Raw genomic sequence first — 21,430 nt, forward strand, 5'->3', positions numbered from 1 at the left:
GTCACATAACTCAGGTTTATTAATGATGTAACTGTCAAGTATAACAACATGCACAATAAGAACAGCTATTCAAACCATAGGGTAGAATAGCGTATTGCATACTGTAGATACTATTTGTCATCCACGTTAGAAAGAGAGGGGAAATAACCAATTCGGTTTTGTGTCAGGGATTGTAGCATTCTTTCCTCCTCTCTGCAAGTTCTCCATCTCAATATAGTCATGTAAACGTGTTGTTGTTGTGCTAGTGGTTTTATTTGAGACATACATTACACTGTTGACATTCTAATAGCAATTTTGAATTGCAACATGTTTTGTACGTGATTGGCTTTAAGCAATAATGTAGAGGTCAGAATTTAAATACGGACAGTAACACATCTCTATCATTGCGGCACTGAGAAAATAATGTAGCACATTGCATATACATTCTGTGGCTTATTTAATATGTACTTTTTAAAGCAAGCTTTTAGTTAACTCAGCAAAATGAAAGAAAAATACTGACAGAGGTTATATGTACAGAATGTATATATGATTCTTTTGATTGCTATGAAAGTCTTTGGATAACTGCTAGGCACTTGTCTGCAACCATGCTGTATACAAATTATGATGCTGTTGTTCATCAAAGCACAGTTAAAACCATGAACAGATGTGGAATTGTACCTAATCTGTGCTAATGCTGATTTGTGCAAACGTAGTGCTAGCCATCATTATCTCCCAAACTGAAAGCAAGGGTGGGATTGACACATAAGAAAAATTGGGGTAGGAAAGGACAGTAAAACTTATTGGGGTGATAGTGGCTTGGCAATCAGGGAAGCCTACATATTTCTTCATATGAAGGTTGCAATTCTATACACAATTAAGTTGCATAGATTTTATTAGCTTCAGCTGGATTTAAGCATTCAACATTTGTACAGGGTTGCAGACCAATTGTCTTGAGGGGATTTGAACTAAAATGCTGGAGCAGAGGGGGGGGTGATCCTGACTGGGGACACAACAACGTTTTATTAATAAAAGCAAATTTAATGTCTTATGTTGCTTGTCTTTGTTAGTTTAGTAGGTACATCTGTTCATATTCTTTTATGAAATAATATTTCTCCATTTTTTAAAAAAAATCCACACAGAACCACCTACAGATTCTAATTTGCACTTGAAATCAGTTAAGGATTCAGTAGCATTAGGGCACATAAAATATAAGTTTGATAGCTAGCATTTTAGGGAAGCAAAATGTAAAGATCTGAATGCAGTATAAAAGGCAGGTAGGATGATGTTAGCTATATCGCCCAAAATTTCTGTCAAGAGCTCACCCACCATGAAACTGTATACAACCTGAAAAGTAAACACCTATTCACAATCAAAGAAATAAGAAGACTGTGCCAAAATATGGACTGAATATATTTTCTTTTTCATCACGAACTTCATTGTGGGACAAGTGATTTAGGGCAAGAATGAAATGGCACATTATGTGTGTGGTACAACTTACTCATCCTCTGGCGCTATTGCGCTGTGTCTCTTCTCTGCCCACACTCCATGTGTGAACAGGGGAACGTGCAACATAGCTGGGTACTGTTGTGAGGAAAGCACACAACATGGTGGTATCAAGACAGAAGGTATGCAACTTTTATTACACTTCTCAGACAGGGGAGAGAACCATCTTTGGGGTGCTATTTATTTCCCAGGGGGAAGTCCCAGGTTTCTCGTGTATAGTTCTCCCATTCATGCATTTGAAAATATTCAAGGTAGGAAGATTGTTTCGGGGGTTTTCTAATAGAATGAGTCCTAAACTAAATGCTGTAACGCAAGACACATAACAATAATTGCTAGGCTCCTTTCTGGGAACTACTGACGCCTGATCTTCATTTCCCTTCCCTTCATCACCATCATACCTAGCCAGTGTTCAAGGATCATCTATGATTCAATGCAATGCATCCGTGCTTGCGCTCTCATTTTATTACCATTACCTAAAGGTTAACTTGCATCCTGGGCATCATTTACTATACAACCGTTCCTAAAGAAAATACAAATACCCTTGTTGCATAGGGAATATAGATCACAAGTGCTTAGTAAACTGGGAATTAACATCTTGCTTCAAGCACTTCTCAGATTTATGGATTCCACTGAGACCACAGTTTTCTGGATCACAGCACAAGCCAATCCCTCTTGCTTACTGCTCTAGCACTTGCTCATGAAAACACTGAAAGAGAAGTGAAGCTACAGCATGCACAGCCAATTTCATGCATCCCTCACAATCAACAGATGAAGGTATAGTGTAAATGTACATACATAAATTTGGTAACTCATTGCAAACTCTATACAAAGAGTAGCAATTTTTCTCTACCTGTCCTTCCCCCATTGCTCTCGTTGGTTGAGCACCAGTGCAACACACTCACTAAAGTAATGGAAAGCACGAACTGGCTTACTGGAATTCTAAAAGCAGCACAGCCTGGAAATGTTCGTTTTTGCATCTTTCCTGTTTTTTAGCAGCACCAGTCCCCCCCCCTTTCTGTGTGCCTTTGACTCAAAAGCTCCACAGCTGATTACTGATAATAAAACTGTGTCAGAACGTTATTACAACCAATAATATTCCTCATTCCTCTTTAAGCCTTTTCCAATATTCCATATTAACTGAAGTGCCTTTTGCCAGAGAAGTTCCATCTCCCTGAACTAATGTGTCAGTCCGAAATGTTGGAAACAGCATGCTCAACTGCTTGGACCAATAGGAAGACACTGATCATCTACAAAAGCAGTCCATTCCTGATTCAAACTCATCTTCTAGCTCATGTACTTAATGACTACCTACTCACTTCTGTATAATTGTCAACAATGATCATTCACTTAAACTCTCAAAACACTGTTTTCAATTAACATTAGCATTGTCTATCATGGGACTGCTAGGTGCTCCAATCACACCACATGGCTGCTTAAACACCTTTTAAGCATCATCACCTCTTACTAACCAGGTATTAAATTAAAACACTTCATACTAAGACCAACATTAGAATCCTGGGAAATTGCTGTTTGGGGCTGCACAGCTCTTGCAACATTAAGTGGAATGCCACTAGCAGACAAACACACATCATCTTAAAAAAGGAGAAAGTAATAGTAATTCAGGCTTCCTCAACCTTGGCCCTCCAGATGTTTTGAGACTACAATTCCCATCATCCCTGACCACTGGTCCTGCAAGCTAGGGATCATGGGAGTTGCAGGCCAAAAACATCTGGAGGGCTGAGGCTGAGGAAGCCTGGAATAATTGGAGAAACTCTTTTAGATTTTTTGTGTGGAAGGGGGCGGGAATGAATTCTGGATGCTTGGACTTGACGCCTGAGTAACCATTGCCTAGTAGGAGGAAGAACAGTTGGATACAACCCTGGAGAAAACATTTTGAATACTTTGAATAACTTTTATATATACAACTGAGATGGAGAATTGGAAGTCCCCTTCCTTCCTTCCTTCCTTCCTTCCTTCCTTTCTTTTTATCTTTCTCATTCTTTCATTCTTTTTATATTTTTGTTATTTTTTTCTTCTTATTTGATTTATTTTTTATTTTGCTCCACTTTGTTTTTGTTGTTGTTATTGTCCTCTACTCTGGGTTAAGGAGGGGATTGCACACAGATTAAGGACCCTGTGTGAGAGGCATGGAAGGGAAGATCTCCCTTAGGGTGGGAGGCTGGGAGAGGAAAAGGAAGTCTCTTTTTGTGTGAGACAGGAGTTAAGACTGCTAAAGAGAACTTTCTATTCTTCTCTTTCATTCTTTCTTTTTGTTGTTGCTTTTGTTTGGATTGGTGTTTTTTATTGTAATGTATTATGAAAAGCCTTAGTAAAATCTTATAAAAACAAAAACAAACAAACTTGCACACTGTGTAGCACTTACCAGTTTGTGGATGTACTTGAGGAGCTGCAATCCATATTCTAGTCAAATTAATGGCAAATCACCTACTGGTGTCAAAAGGTCTGGACTGCACTTCAATCAGCACTCTTCATGGCTTGACCTCTTAGGATTTGTACACATGTCTGGTGTGTGCATTTTAATAATCATGAGTTGATCTTGCCAGAAGTTTAGGTGCTGGATATCCCCAAACTGCAAGTTAATTATGAAGAGTGGCCAGAACAGCAATTTAAAGCATCATCAAAGCAAGCTTAGCTCATAAGAATTTCATGACTACTAGCTTGCTTTCATGACCAAAGTCGTTAATGTCCAGCTTTCCACTTCAGCACAGCTTCATTCAAGGGTGAATTCGACCCTTCAATAATTTGTAGTTTGTTCTCCCTTCTTATGTAAGCAAAAACCAGTACTTCTTTCATTCTTTAAACATCTTTTTTCTGTTTTGAACGATGTTTTATTACTTATATTTGCATGCTTCTTAGCTTTTTTAGAACATAACCAATATGGCAATTCAGTAAGCCTGCAACTTACGCAGTCAAAACCCACTGGGTTCAATGGCAAGTGGGATTGCCAAAGTCGTTTTCCCTAGAACCTTGCACCTTTCCAATACTTTTTAATAAAAAGAAAGAAAATTTTGCTACGTGCGTAAAGCTGAATGCACACAAGTTACATGTATGTGACTTGTTGGCTTACTGTATATACTAAGGCAGCTCTTAATTATCTGTCAAAAAGACAATTGCCAATTGAATTCGTAACTTTTTAATTTAGGAAAAGAGACCAATTCAAATTCCTGCAGTGAATGCTGATGCATAATGCAATGAAAAATAAACTAAATCCTTTAGCACTTTGGAAGATTACAAAAAAAACAAAAAACCCACAACGACCCACAAAAGCAAGTGGAAATTTGTGCCACAGAAGAGGAAAGCGGCATTATAGATCAGGAGAAACTACTCTGCATGCAGATGAATAGTATGCTTATTAAACTTCTCCCTGCTTACTGTATCTAAGATAGTGGCCATGGTGAGAACATAGAGAAGGTAATCTCTAAGGCAGGGGTGGGGTGGGGAACATGTAGCCCTCTAGATGTTGCTTAATGATAGCCCCAGCTGACATGCTCAATGGTCAGGGATAACGACAGTTGCCATCTGAAGTATGCGGAGGCCACAGGTTTCTACATTCCCTAAGGGGATACAGAAGCTAAGCCAATTCTGCAAAAGCAGAATTTATTTATTTAAAAACATATACACCACTTTTCGCACAGGTATCAAAGTAGTATACAATGTACGATGTAAAATTATTAAAGAAACAGAATAAAACACAGCACACAGGGAATCACTGAGCAGAAAAACAAATCAGGATCAAGTTAATGTTTGGGCAGACAAAAATATTTTGAATTGCCAGGGACAGTATACTGCTAAGAATGCTCACCAGACCTCTGGAGGGAGCCTGTTCTATAACAGAAGTACTAGCCTTGAGAATGCCCTTTCTCGGGGGCCACTAGGGGCGCATTGGAAGATGGCCGACAATACCATCTCTCCGACCCACACAGGGTAATTAAGAGGCTGTTATGGGAGTAGGCAGCCTCCCTTGTTGCCCCAAGGAAATGGGGAACACTGCCCTTGCCTGCTGTGTCCATAAATCACCCCCTAATTCGAAAGAAGGGGGTGAGGGCCCTAGGCAGAATGCCCCCGTGTGGACCTCGGCTCTCCTGGACGCTGTCTCTGATCGCGCACTAGCTGCAGCAATTTGGAATAATTAATTACAAAAGAAGCAAATGCACATATTTCAAGTGAAGAAGGGGAGTGAAGTCTGCTAATTTAAGTGACCTCTGCGAAAGAAAACGACGGGTTGGAGAAGCAGGAATATTTTACGATGAAGATACACCAAAGGCTGGGTATGTTGACAACAGGACTGAATGCGGGGGGGAACCTTTTTTACTTTCCTTCTATGTGATTTACAAGAACCCCTCCTCATTAGAATCGTCGGTTGAACTGACCCAAGCAGGATGATTAAGGTCTGTGTGGAGATAAACTTTAACCAAAAGTATGCTTTATGGAGATCGAGAAAGCAATAAGAGCTTTTGGAATGGCGCAGCAATTAATTCGGAGTCGCCATCTTGCCAAAGGATTTATAGCCGGGAGGAGGAACGGACCTGTTTTCAGACTGCATTCCTGGTGAAGCTCCTCAGAGGTTTTGAGAAAGGAGGCAGATTGGTGAAGATTAATGACGCTAAGACTGTTTTGATGTATGGAAGTGATGTTATATGGAAAACGTCTGGATATGGCTACTGGACAAAAAAAATAATCTCCACGCAGGATTACAAACTGTTCTAACCAGCTTGTGGAGACTATCAGAGGTCACAAAGAGAAAGGAAAAATATATGAAAATAACAACAAGAGATGTGGAAAAACAGTAAGAAAGGACTGGATAGTACTGTGAACATCATAAGGTTAGATTTGTGGACATTAAAACAGCAGTAAGAAGCAAGAAGTTGATTGGATCCCCTTCGGAACTTGAAATATGGGTACCCCCAACAAAAATTTAAAATTCGGCTGTGTAATTTGGAATTTATGTAATTTGGTTTGATTTGATGTGATTGGTCGGTTAATAAAAAATTATTCTTAAAAAAAAGAGAGAATGCCCTCTCTCAGGTTGTCACCAGGTATGCTAAAGCAGGCTGTGACACCATTAAGAGATGCGGAGAATATTCTGGAAATGCAAGAGGGACCAGAGAATATGCCAGAATAACCCATACAATGTGTTCCTGGTGGAAGGAAAAGGTTGTAAGTGTTACAAAGTGCACATTGGGATTCACATGAATGGTTCAGCCCTCACATGTATTCCTGCGTACACTCCCAAGAGGTTTTTGCTGAAGTTATAATATGCATCCATTGTGAATATGTATTTACTCTTACGTTTATGCCCTATTATTATTATTGGGATACGGGTGGCGCTGTGGTCTAAACCACAGAGCTTAGGGCTTGCTGATCAGAAGGTTGGCAGTTTGAATCCCTGCGACGGATGGGGTGAGCTCCCATTGTTTGGTCCCAGCTCTTGCCAACCTAGCAGTTAGAAAGCACATCAAGGGCAAATAGATAAATAGGTACCACTCCGGCGGGAAGGTAAATGGCATTTCCATGCACTGCTCTGGTTCGCCAGAAGCTGCTTAGTCATGCTGGCCACATGACCCGGAAGCTGTCTGCGGACAAACGCCGGCTCCCTCGGCCTATAGAGCGAGATGAGCGCTGCAACCCCAGAGTCGTCTGCGACTGGACCTTACAGTCAGGGGTACCTTTACCTTTATTATTATTATTAATTAAATTTATATACCACCCTATATCTCTCAGGGCTAAGTCTCAGGGCTGTTCACAGAATAAAATCAAGATATAAAAACAAAAAATGCCTAATAAAAACAAAAACAACCACCCCCACATTTCTAAAGGGCATAGGATGTAAATTGGATCAACCAAAGGCCTGGTTAAAAAGGAAGCTATCACACAAGAGGAATAAAGAAAGTTTGGTTTATTAAACATTAAATTAAAATTATATCAATTAAAAAAATAGTGACAGAGTATACGGATGCTGCTTCAGAGAGCGTAATTATAATGAACAGAGGCTGCAAACATACAGCTTACACACTTGATCTAAAAGAATAAATAGGATCCCTATCTATCCCCCCACCCCGAAAAAAGCCCCAGAGACACAATGCATATGGCATCTTTTCCACGGTGCCCACAGTGAAAGTAAAGTGAGAAAGGGAGGGAGACGGTACCCTTGATCTTGAAGTCTAATGGAACAGAAAGCCAGGAATTAGAAAGCCTAACAGTTGTCTGTACCAGCAACTCTACAGTGTCTATCCCACCCATTCTGTGCTCTGTGTACCAGCAAAAGCATAGAGCCTTGTCCTCAAGAGCGAAGAGTGAAAATGGGTCCCTTGTTGGAGCTTTGAAGGCTACCCAACCATTGAAAATCTGGAGCTTCTGTACTATTTTGAGCCAACGTATTCTAATGGAAAAGAGGACGTGGGTCTTTTGGATGAGTAATCGTCATAACACCTTTATTTCTTTGTTTATTCTGTACAAGTTAGTGTCTATTCTATTTAACCGATTGAGTTGCGGTAAAAAAAAAAGAAAGGACATGATCATCCTCTATCAAATGCATAGTAAGACTTTTCAGTTTGAGCAAGTACTTATTTAGCAAACAAGGACAGGTGCAGGTGATTCTTTTTAATTAAAAAAAAGTTTAATGATATCAGCAATTCAACGGTCTCGGAAGTTGGTGAACTATAAAAGCAGGAGTCTTATGGGGCCAGGACATGATACAGTATTTTTCTGGAGGTTTCCATTGCCCTTGGTGCCCCCGGCATGAAATATGCCAATCCCTGCTCACTCCCTGACCTTTCCAGCAGAACCTGGTAACTGTCCTTGAACACACAAATGTGACATGGCAAATGCAGAGGCAAGCTACCAGGCCTGCCAGTATATTGCCTATGGCGCTCTCAGTCTCTCCCACTCACCCTGATGAAACCATTTTAATACAGATCTGTGATGAACTATTCTTTTCCTGACGTGACAAGTACGGTCTAAGTTCTGTTTGCAGAAAACAAGGCTAAAGGTGTTCTTGAAATAACATTAAGAACACTTTCAGAGAGCATTAAGAATGAATCCATGAACCAGTTTCCCTTGAGGTTTCTCTATATTTCAAATTCTCATTAGCTAGGAACATGTAATGCGTTCTGTAGCTTATCACTGTGTTGCAGGGTAACGCTGCAGTTTTATTAGGCTACCAACAACAGATAAGCAGGCAAAGGGCTTCCAACGTATCATTTCTGCCTATAATAGCATTTGATCATTTTGTCGCACCCAGATTAAATGTATTATTTTTAAAACGCTGAGGATTTTATTTTATTTTTGCCTCTGCTTCAAAGCTTAGGCAACAAGATTGTTGTTATTTAAAATGCTTTCATGAAACTTACTACTTTTTGTTTTAGGATAGGTATTGCAATTTTAAAAGCATACCAATAATAGATGAATAACATCTGCATACTCCCTCTCCATGGAAAGAATTAATAAAATAAGCACAAAGTACTTACATGAATCCCTTCTGAGGCAGCTGAGGAAATTTACAACACAACATGAAACTTACTTGCAGCTTTCTTTAAACAATCCCAAAATACTGCTGCTTTGTATTTTTAGTGCCCTTTGTAGATATAAACTTCTGTGAAATATTAGCATACATATTAACAATGTTTTCAGAACAGCTGAAAAACTCATAAAATTAAGAAAACAAGATTTAAAAGAGACAACTTCTGTGTTTTCAAGAGTTTTAATCAACTTTTTTTTTTACCAGACTAAATATCACCATCAACAACATGCTATATTAATGACAATATATTTGCCTTTCCAGAAAGCACAATGGGGAAAAGGGTCATAGAAACAGAACATTCTTTTGCCTACAATAAAAAGTTTTCCTAGTACTAAGGAATCACCAGAATTAATGAACAAAAGTAAACACTTTGGCCTGTGCACATGGCTCTCTGCAAATCATAGTTTGCAAACCACGAACTATCTTTCCCCCTGCCCACCTATCCTTTTCTGGAGCACTTTTCCCTCTTCCTTCCCCTCATTAAATCATAGTTTCTCAGTATATGTATTCTGACGAAAACCATGATTAGTGCAAACTGTGTCTCCCTCACAAGCAGAGATAGAAACCATGCTTGAGGGAAAGCTGGCTTTCACTATCCATGGTTAGGGAAATCCATACAACACAAAGATACTTGTGGCAGAAAGCCAGGACTGTCCCTGAACTGAGCTTTTTGCATCTAAGCTGCATATGCAATAGGTGTTTATTGGAACTGTACGCATTTGCAACACGTTCAAGATAGTATAGACATGCACATCCTACTAAACACATATACAAACAAAACATGGTAGAAGTGAGCTTAGAGAGTGAATAGGGGGTGGGGGGAAAAATCAGAGCTAGGATGCCACCCAAAGCTCTTAGTTCTCACTCCTGAGCACCACACACAATTTCTATTTTAGGGATTTTGTTTTTCTCTGCAATGCTCCGATGTCTTGGGAAAAACAGGGAGTGTTTAACAAGAGAAGCCTTGCCTGTTGACTTGATCATAAAAGAATCTCTGTGTGTGTACTTCTGAAGCGGGGAAAACGGAATATTTAAGCCCCATGCTCATTATACAATTTTGCAAGTAGCTTACCCAAGCAAATTTTATCCTAAAAGCTTAGTACAAGCGGGCAGGTATTGGATTTCCATTTAAATTCAATAAGCTTTAGAAATGGTAAGCATGAAGACCTCTTCTGTTTATTTTGACACAATAGCCCTAGTGAATGCTCAGGATTAAGATCTTAATGAGAACCAGGAAGGGGCAACATGGATCAAGTGGTACCTTTGGGGAGCTCTTCGCAAATGAAAGGAAGAAAAACACAACTCTTGGATGTGGCACTTTTATTACCTCTGTATTGATCAATCGCTTCTGAGGCTGACTCTATGCGCAAGACAATTTTATATAAACAGAGGGCAACTTCACAGCACTGTACTTAAAATAACATTGCATCATGACTACCTTACAAAGCAATCCTACTGAGCTGGGTCGCTGGCAGGGCCAGATTTAGGTTTGATGAGGCCCTAAGCTACTGAAGGTAATGGGGCCCTTTATATGTCCAGCTGTCCTTTAGCAACAACAAATTGTCACTGTTTTAGTGTTGAGTATATGCTATATGGTAATTCGTGGGCCTAATAGGTATCTAAAGCCATTTGCACATAACAGATAGGAGCCTACACAACACAAAACATTGCTGCTGTATGTAGGTTTTATTTTATTTGTTTTTTATCTTATATTTTGGAAATGTACATCCAGGTGTTGTTTTTCCTTTAAAAAATTGGGGGGGCCCCAAGAGAGTGGGGCCCTCAGCTATAGCTTGTTTAGCTTATACGTAAATCTGGCACTGGTTGCTGGTAGGAAAGAAGCTAATTGAGAGGGTGCAGCTTGTCACCAGTTTTCTTATTTTCCCTCCCAATAGTCCCAAGATGTATTCTAAGGATGTGTCAGGGAATCAGGGTGCCTTTGGACCCAGAAGATCCCATGACACACCCCAGAATGCTGCCTTTTCGACCCCTCTTCCATTGAAGCACCAACAGTTGTTGAGGGTTTTTACAGCTGCAATGAGGCAGTTCCTATATACAGTACTGACCTACTGCTGTGCCCCTACATGCTGACCTACATGCTGTGCCCCTCTGTCCTCAAAATCCTATGGCTGCTGGGAGACCTGCCAGAGCCCTAGGTTTCAGCTATTAATGTTTTATCATTTTTGCCATAACGTTTTATCATGACCTGTATGTTAATTGTACATTCAGTACAGGAACATGAAGGGAAGGGTGGACAAACAGAATGAGAAGCAGACAATGCATGACAACAAATGTGGATTGGATCTGGGGTAAGATTTTTCTCAGTTACTGTGCATTATTATTATAGTTGCAACCCAGCAACTTAAATCTTTACCTCTGGTGATTAAGAATTGCCTCCAGGTGACCAGTGATGAAGCAGAGATTTTATTTTTATTTTTTTGCAACAGTTGCTTCTCTTTCTATCCCCCCTTTTCAATTATCAGTGTTGCATGCATTGAATAAGTGGGCAGCCTGGCTAGTAAAAATGTTTGTGAATGAGTAACTCTTATGGACTTTATTTGAAAATTTCTTTCATTCATTGAATAATCCCATGCTCAGGGCAAACAATTGAAATGTAACATAAACTGGCTAAGGTTTTAAAAGACTTCTGAATTATAATCCAGCGATATTTTAGGAATGAGTTAGAAAGAAAATTATCCCATTCCCAAAAACCTTAAGAGCTACTTTGTAGATCATTGTTCCATGCATTTTACATTTTGCTTTAAGGCACTATGCTTTAGTATCATCTAAATAACCAATAATGCTAACCAGTAACTGCACTGAATTATTATTTTTTGTATGTTTCAGGAAGTCTGCGGTATTGAGGCAGTAGTGCTTTGAATTCAATGCTATATTCCCAATACTGACATAATAAATAAGTATAAGACTATTTTAGGATTAATTTGCAAATTTAGGATGTGACATAAAGGGCTATGGAAGTCCTGCACACTTTGCTCCAAATACCTTTGTGTGATAATCCATTGTTCATCACATGGTTCGGGCCTAGCTCTTAATTTTAGCACCAGACAAATGGGTGCAAAAAAACCACCCTACATGTAAAAATTAGTTTGCTTTCTTGGGATAGGGCTCTGCCAAGGCTGTAAGATAACTGTAAATGTTAAGTGCCTGAAATTTGGAAGAATTGTTTACTACTATGCAGGTGACAATGTCCTACAATGACTACACTGTACATCTACTTCTGTATAAATTCTGCAACAAAAAGTGCTCAGGAGGTGTAATTGAAACCCCAAATATCTGGATCAGGGTTTAAAGCCACTGACCTGGTCAATGTAAGAACACATCTATATTACATCAATATTTCACTTTCCCACCAAGGATCTCAAGGTTGCATACATAGTTTCCCTCTGTCCCATCTCTAGTTTATCCTTATTAACAATCCTGAGAGGTATGTCAAGCTTAGAGACTGTGACTCACCCAAGATTAACTGTGGTCTAACCCACAGAGCCTCTTGGACTTGCCGATCATAAGATTGGCAGTTCAAATTTGCGCAACAGGGTGAGCTCCCGTTGCTCTGTCCCAGCTTCTGCCAACCTAGCAGTTTGAAAGCACGCCAGAGCGAGTAGATAAATAGGTACCACCGTGGCAGGAAGGTAAACAGCATTTCCGTGCACTCTGGTTTCCATCATGGTGTTCCATTGCGCCAGAAGTGGTTTAGTCATGCTGGCCACATGGCCCGGAAAAACTGTCTGCAGACAAACGCCAGCTCCCTCAGTCTCAAAGCGGAGACAAATGCCGCAATCCCATAGTCGGATTTGACTGGACTTAACTGTCCAAGGGTCCTTTACCAATCTTAGAAGCTGAGATATGAAAGCAAGGAGCAAAATGGCACCTTAAACCTAGGTTATGGGTGCAACAACGGCACACTTTTTTTATAAGACGAATACAAAGTTGAAAATGAATAGACTGCACCTAAAATATTATGTTCATTTTTCACATGCTTTAGTCCTTCCCCTGCTCACCCCCCTAATATTCATAAGAAGGTCTCTTCTCCAGTCTTCAGAGAGTAGCTGGAAGTGGGGAGGCAGAAAAAGGCGCTTCTGTCCTTCCACTCTGCAGTTTTAATCTGAAATCTTAGTACTGCGCTCAGAGCTCAGAAACTGCTTGCGCTAATGAAATTCCCTGTCGCAAAATGCGCCTTAGAACAATGGGAGTGTCGAACACTGTCCTTTACCCTTTACCTTTACTCAGTGAATTTCATGGCTGAGTGGGTTTCTGAACCTGAGACTCCCAGATCCAAGTCCAACACTCTAACCACTACACCACACTGGCATGGTGACTTACGCTTCGTTAGGCTACAACCTAAACCTTGGAGTAAGCCCCATTGACTTACTACTGAGTAGACATGCTATTGAAATACACATAGCACATCAAAACTAGAATACGAATCAATCCGGCTAACCTGATTCAAAAATACACAGTCATACCCTGCTCACACACAAAAACAATTCTCCCTACAGCCAACCAACCACACCCTAAGCCACCGACAACCTCTCTCACCACCAAGGAAATACAACAAGTGAATAGCAAGAGAAGCCATACAAGTTATGCTGACACTACCCCCACCCCAAGTAGAATGATAGAAGCATAACCACCCCACCCCACTCCACTCACCATTCCCCCTTCCCCCCTTTTCTTTTTTCTTCTTCCTAATTGTTTAAACCAATTCATGAACTAAGAACTTATACATTGACTACTAATAATGAAACATATGTTGTAGATATTTTTCCACATTTATTACACTAACTTTGTGATATACAAATGACATGAGAAAACTTGGTTTACTTATTTGTATAACATTATTCTTGTTTATAAAACTCAATAAAACAAAACAAAACTAGAATCACAAATCTGAAATAATGAAAACTGCTTCATACCTTTTAATACAGTGGTGGACAACCCCTGGCCTTCTAAATGTTGCTGGAATAGGAGTCCCATAATCTCAGACCACTGGTCATTCCCTAACAAGCAGCCATTTAGTGCAGCTGATCCCAATCATATCCTTAGCTGCCTGATGTCACATATGACATCAGGTGGTCATGGTTTGGGGAAAACAGCCTCATAGGCTAGGATTCTCACGGCTGATTTAAAGGTTGCTTAAATACAGATTCCTTAAGTTTTAAATTAATTATCAACTCTCCATAACCCCTATTTTGGAAACAGCCACCCAATGATGCATTTGTTACAAAGCCTTTTAGAACCTAAAAATCAGAATTATTTAATATATGCACTGCTCTGGTTCGCCAGAAGCAGCTTAGTCATGCTGGCCACATGACCCGGAAGCTGTACGCCGGCTCCCTTGGCCAATAAAGCGAGATGAGCGCTGCAACCCCAGAGTCGGTCACGACTGGACCTAATGGTCAGGGGTCCCTTTACCTTAATTAATGTTAGGACTGTGATGCACTTCAAACTGACTTACAATTTTAAGTCATATGTACAAATGTGAATAAACTATTCAAACTGACTCATTTCTGCTACTTACAGCATTTGCTAGAAAACAGAACTACTGGGAGACTGAAATTTACTACTCTTCTCCAACATTGTCTTCTACTAACTTGTTTTTTACAATCTGGTTTAGGTTGCTTTGCTACGCAAACTAAAGAGTGAAATCCTATATGTGTACAATCAGAAAAAGCCCACATTTCATAGGTGTTTATTACCAGGAAAGTGTGTACCTGTATAGGCTTACAAACACTGTTTCACGATGTTTTCATATCCATACCAGGTCCACTCCGAGATGTGGCTCAATAGAGTGACAGCCACTTCCACCTTGGAACTGCCCAACAATATTCATGACTATAAATCAGGATTTCCTTGGTGACAACTGCAACTGTTAAATGCTATGATTGTCAAGACATTTAAAGGATGCCTGGTCTCCACGCTCAAAGGAAGGAAATGGCAAAGCTCACGACTATTCTGGGGCAAGCAGTTCATCAAGGTATCAGAATGCCTACTATATTTACTGCTAAAATTAACTTTCCGAACCTTCTTGGTTTAATGAATGTACACTGAATGAACCCGCATTGTAATTTGAATTTAGCTTCCTTACCTATATATCACTTGCCATTTCTCTTATCTGAAACATATTCAATAAAATCAATCTGTAGCACAGAAACCCGATGTATACGTCTTCTGAATGAAATCAGTTTCTGTTTTCATCTCTGTCAACTTACAGCACCATCCCTTTCTCCATTAGATTTATTATTAGCTGCCTTTGATTCTACACTCAACTTCAATTCTCCAGCTACAATTGCTAATAACCATACCAATAAGTTTTCTGAGCTCCAGCTGTTTCACCTTTCATTTCCACTACAATTGTTTTATCCTACTATCAAAAGGTGAACAGAGATACAAAACAAGCAACATCCTAACCCACCAAAGTAAGCGGAACTGGTGTGGCCCTCACAGCTCTGGATTTCGACTGAAACAAAACACACAGAATAACTGGAGGAGCTCATTTGCTGCACTAGCATAAACATATTTGACACACTAGGAAGCAAGTGGGAATAGACCAACCAGAGGGTAAGAAGCACTAACAGGCTCTAAACTGCTCCCCTTGATCAGAGCAGGATATAGCTTGGAGGAATAAGCACACATCTGTAGTAATATGCTTTGCATAAACTTTGTCTAGCACTGGAACCCACTCCTTTGCTCTATGCAAGGTTGGTGTAAGGAAATCCAGAGCTAACCACTGCAGATAATTTGAAGGTTGTACGCGTACCCAAAAATTAATCCATATCTGCTACAGTGAATGCAGAGGATGTATTTCTTACATCCTCCAGCCAAATTTCACAAAGTGAGGCTAATTAATTACTTGCAAGAAAAAGCCTAGTCCACCTTTCATCATATGACACCAGAGCAGGTTACAGTACAATAAAACCATCTGAACACAAGTTTCTAAAAACAGATTTAAAATACAATACAACATTTTAAACACTCAGAGGACCACAACCTGGGACTCCTCACTTGTAGCAGCAACAAAATCCCTAATTAATAAAAAGGTGGGGCTTGATTCTACAACCTCTGCACAACTACAAATCAGCTCTGATCTATATTTGTGGTTTTGTAATCTGTATTCTGATCTGAAGTCTCCATAGGAGTGTTTCTGGAATATGGAGGACTGCACACAAAAATACTGGAATTAGAATTCCTATGAATTCCCCTCACCTGCCCAGGACAGATCTATCAGGAACCTATTATCATACTATGTCTAGGATTTGGGGAGGCAGGCAAAGCAAATCCCAAGCGTCAACTCAGTTACTCATGTACAACCTACTGTGTGTTAATGCAATATCAACATTAAGAAATAACTTTTTGTTTTATTTGTCTTTAGTCCCAAGGTAGGAAGGAATAATATTTGAAACTAAACACAAACATGTCGTTTGAACGACTTTGAGATCACTGTACTCACCAGTTGTTTCCACGATGCCCTCTAGGATGACAACAATCTCAAATTGTTCCGTCTGCATGCTTCGTTGAGAAAGGTCATAGAAGGGGCTTTTGGAATCTATCACATGGCAGATTGTAAGTGGCGAAACAAGAAAAAGTTGGTCTGCCCCTGTGCTAAAACCTACATCCAGTTCAAGTTGATCGAGGGGGAGAAATTCACCCTCAGGCGTTTGCCGAGACTATATAAAACATGAAGAAAGAAAGAGAGAGAGAGAAATCACAAGCTAATACAGTGAGTTTAAAGAGAGTGACAGCAAGTCACATCCTTGCCAACAATTTCCGCTATCAATCATCCGAGAGAAAATCCAAACAAAAAGATCATGCAGAAATGCTGTTTTTAAAGGGAGGAGGGAAGGAGCCAAACATTACAGAACATGCATGAATTATTTATAAATACATCTTACTATAATTAAACGTTCAGCAGCTCATGAGCTTTGGAGAATTGTTGGGTGTCATAATGTGGTTGCTAAAACAAGCGAAAGAAAAGTGTGTACATCCTTTTTAGTTGTGTCACTGTAGGACAAGAATCAATAGCATTTTTTTCTGCATTTCTGTATGAACCAGCCCAGTATCTGCATTACTGGGGAGGATTCCTTGAGTGGTTCTGGATCTTGAACATTTGTGTCAGTGTGTGACTGAATGAAACTGTTCCACCATTTCGTGTTCTATTTGGTTGCTATGAAACGGTTCCTTCTTGCTTCAGGTGCTCTCTACCACAGGAGAGTTAAAAGTTCAGAGGGGAAGTAGAGCACAGGAAGGTCAAAAGTTTGCTGGTGGACGCTTTGCAAAGAAGGGTCAAGGCTTCACAACCTAGGAACCTTGCAGTTAATGGGAAATAGAAACTATTTCCTTTCTGATTGGCAACATCCCTTAAATGTTGGCAGGAAAAATAAAAATACTGTCAAACTAGAAGATAAGGAAATAGGGAAAATTAGTCCTGGAATCAGAAAATTGAAGAACTGCAAGAGAGAGAAAGGCCTGAGACCCTAAAAAAGGGTTAGATAGTACGGTTGGGCAGGAAAGAACCAGAAGACCACAAGAGATACTTGGAAGATGAACATTAGTTTGGTAAGGGAAACAGTCTAGAATGGGTATAGCTGGATGCATCTACCTTTGTTTATTTTTAGTATCATTATTTGAGGGTGTGTGCTGAAGGACTTCTTAGGACCCTTGACCAATATCTGAAGTTATTCAGACTAAGAACTTGTTGTCCGTTTTCTTTCAGTTCTTTTTATATTCAATTATTATATTAATTTGTCTTTTTTTTTAAAGGACGTGGCATGCTTTACATGGTGCTACACCATGTTATTCTCACTATAATGTTGTGAATAAGTTAGGCTGAAAGTTGTTGAAATGCCTAAGAATATTCAGTGACTATGATACAGTGAGAAGTTGAACCCTGAGGAAATACTCTATCCACCACATGCCACACTTTCTATCCTTGTGAATGTTTCTATTCATTCCAATATTGCTTCTATTTCTTCCGGCATCTAGTGCTATCAGGCAGCAACTGTATTCAGAAACATTTGCTACCCTTTCTTGGACATAAACTACACTTAACATGCAGCAGTATAAGCAGACATTATTAATTAGGCAGATGCTTTCGGCCATGGGTAGGCAGCCCAATCGCCTTCTAAATGTGGCCTGTGGACGGTCTGGGAATCAGCGTGTTTTTACATGAGTAGAATGTGTCCTTTTATTTAAAATGCATCTCTAGGTTATTTGTGGGGCATAGGAATTCGTTCATTCCCCCCCCCAAATATAGTCCAGCCCCCCACAAGGTCTGAGGGACAGTGGACCGGCCCCCTGCTGAAAAAGTTTGCTGACCCATGCTTTTGGCCAAACATACTGCTATGCTTGAAATAATGTAGCTCTAAAACTACAGGCAACTCCCCATGTGTGATTGAAACACGCATGACCACTGGCGCATGCACCATTTTCGAAGCTGCAAGGCAGGGGCAGAAAAGGGTGGGCTTTAGCACATCCCAGTTATGGGTACAGTACCGTGAAACCTCAATGTAAATGAGGAGTTGCTTGCAGTTCATATCAGCTGATCAAATACATGGGGTTGTATTGGGCTAAGTCACACTCAGAGTTGTTCCACTAAAATCAATGGTGCATGGAAAAGGCTGCAATTGAACCACCACCATCCATATGCCAGGCTGCAAAAGGGTTTAGATGCAGCGCAGAAATCCCTACCACTGGATCCTGAATGGCTCTCACAGCCAATGTGGGCCTGATCATTATGCCAGACTAGAGCAGGCACAGGGATCTGGCCCAATCCACCTGCTCCCAGCAACCTATCCATGAGGAAGCAGAAATGGGGAACTTAGGACTGCTCTGTCATACTCTGAATCTGACATATTTGGATACAACCCAACTATTTTCATTAAATAGGGGGGGGGACTTAATTTCTTTCTTTCCACATTGTTTCCTTAACTTCAAAGGAAACCCCACCAAATTGAAAGACAACAGCGTGTGAACATTGCAGTATCCTTGCCTGGCCCTATTTATTTCACAAGGGTGTGAATAAGAGAACCCACCAATTAAAGCCATTCCTGAATTGCTGATTGGGTATAAATTTTAGAACACATAAATATGTTTTAGAATAAAAAAGAACTAACTCCACTGCAATGCTCCATCTCCCTGTATGCAATTCATAGCTGTCAACGTTTTCCTTTTTTTAAGGGACATTCTCTTATTCCGAATAGGATTCCTCGCAAGAAAAGGGAAAAGTTGACAGCTATGATATGATACAGTTTACTTTCTAACTCAGGCCCTTTAGGGTGAATCTCTCTCTTCATCTGCTGTTAATACCTAGCTTCACAAACTATACCACCCAAATTAAGGTGCCATTCACTGTGATTCATGTTTTCTGAACCTTGCTTCACCAACATGACAGTGTTTTCTTTATTAAAAAAAAAGAGAGAGAGAGTATGAACTGAACATTAAGGTGATTGACTGGGTTCCTTTGAGATCTCATACTTGTAAAATAGATGTATATTCTATGCTAACTTTTCCAAATATGATGTCCTTCAAATCCTAATTTGTTCAACATCCAATTATTTTCAACAAACATATATCACTTTGCTCTCTGTAGTCAAGAGATGGGGGGAAAGGTATCTGCCACTTTGACACTGGATCTAGATTTCACTTTATTGAATTTGCTGTGATGCTTCTTAAGCAAATTCTTTACTCCACCCTAAAGTATGTCATCCACAATTTACCATTTTCTTTTCTTGGGGCTGTTCAGCAATTCAGCTTTCACACAGAAGCATGACATCTGTGCAACTATCGTTCTGTGTTAACGGGCACAGCATATACTACGAAAGATAGATAGATATTGTACACATTTAAAATACAACATTAAATTCTTAATGCTTTTGGTCTAAATCCCTTTTCCCCCCACCCACACATGATAGCAGAAGAGTTAAAATGACTATATTCTTAAAGATATTCTGAAACAAATCTACTCACTGGACAAGCGTACACTATGCAGCTATGTAGCTGCGAAGTATGATTCCCTCCTATAAAGTTGATCGCATTTTCTGAGCGACTGTCTAACTCTAAAAAGCTGCTTCAGCTGTCTAGTAAATCATATGCAGAGACATCTCAATGTTATAGAAAGGAGCAACTTCATAATGTATCAATCAGCATGGTAATTGCTGTGCGACGCAAATCAGAACTCGGGGAAATAATTAATTTAAATGCAGGGTTGTGCTAAATTCCATCATCTGTACTTCATAATTGGTTATTACAGCCTAATAATGAAAGTCCATTCTGTGGTATATGTCGGTGCCCTCTAGACAAATACTAATGAGGATACTGAACCTGCAATTTAGTTTACTGATTTACATTACTGATAAAAAGCTACTTCTCTACATGGAAGCTGGAAAGTTGTGACTACAATGCTTATTAGTGGAAATTTCCAGATTGGTTTTTTTAAGTATGTCTTGGTAGGAAAAGCTGCAATAGTTCTTCATGCATTTTTTATCACAGTTATGAATTTTATCCTAATGCAGCTATGGGTAGCTTCGCGTCATCTTTTAATAAACAATAGCTTGGGGTATGCTATGTCATGGTCCAATTTCCTAAATTTATTATAATTTAATTTTCATTATTCAATCAATTAAGAACTAGGCGTGTCACTAAAAGTTTCATCGAACCAGTGACTCCTTGAGCGCACAAATGTTTAACTATTGTTGACCTCTTTCTTAATGTTTTGAATTTCTTCACTCTTGAGATGTTGTATTGATGTTCAGGGGTCTGGATTTAATTACTATTAATAAAAGTCCCATCTAGCCCACAGTGCTAAAAAGCAATGTGGGCAACCTACTCAAACCTATATGGAACTTTCTCTTCACAATCTCCATTCATGAGTGACACTAGTACCCACAATGAGAGTCCCAGTGAAGTCAGTGTTATCTCCATAAACTTAAAATGCAATAAGACTGTCAGACCCATTAAGCCTCTACCACAAAGTCTTGAAAGAGTGTTTGGAAAAAAATCTAGCAGAATGGGAAAAAAATTTTTTGTTACAGCAGCCTTCAAAAATTACAAAACCAGAGAAGAGCATGTCCCTCTCAGCAAAGAGCTCTCTGTTTTATTGTCACAATAGTCTTTCATCATTAATCTATTTTTTATCTCCTTCACACTAAGCTTTGCATTCATTTCTCCACCAGTATTCACTCTAGCCATAGTTAGCCCAAACAGTTTGCAAACCTGCCTCTAATCACGACTGCAAAATGAGGTTTGGCACTAATTCAGGATAGTAAAAATGCCACAACAGGTGTAACACCAACTGTAGTTAACTCCAAAATGGAAAGGAAGGAAGAACTATTATCCCTCATGCACAAAGGGAAGGGAGGAGCATGAGAGCTTATAGAGCAGTCCCAACAATTA

At 39.7% G+C, this 21,430-nt stretch overlaps 1 protein-coding gene across 4 annotated transcripts in view; it reads right to left on the reverse strand.

Annotated features, from left to right (window-relative positions):
• The window catches only part of KCNJ3 (potassium inwardly rectifying channel subfamily J member 3), a 109,042-nt gene that overhangs the window by 82,661 nt on the left and 4,951 nt on the right, over positions 1-21,430 (reverse strand). For 3 of the 4 annotated variants that reach the window (XM_083579307.1, XM_083579306.1, XM_083579305.1), the window contains one exon: positions 16,491-16,707. In XM_083579307.1, the coding sequence (XP_083435433.1) occupies positions 16,491-16,707 (217 nt within the window). Of the gene's footprint in view, positions 1-16,490; positions 16,708-19,755; positions 19,852-21,430 lie in introns of those variants that run through there. The other variant, XM_083579308.1, reaches the window with a different exon arrangement.

Source organism: Podarcis filfolensis (assembly GCF_964270895.1).
Source record: "Podarcis filfolensis genome assembly, chromosome: 1".
Taxonomy (NCBI): Eukaryota; Metazoa; Chordata; class Lepidosauria; order Squamata; family Lacertidae; genus Podarcis; species Podarcis filfolensis.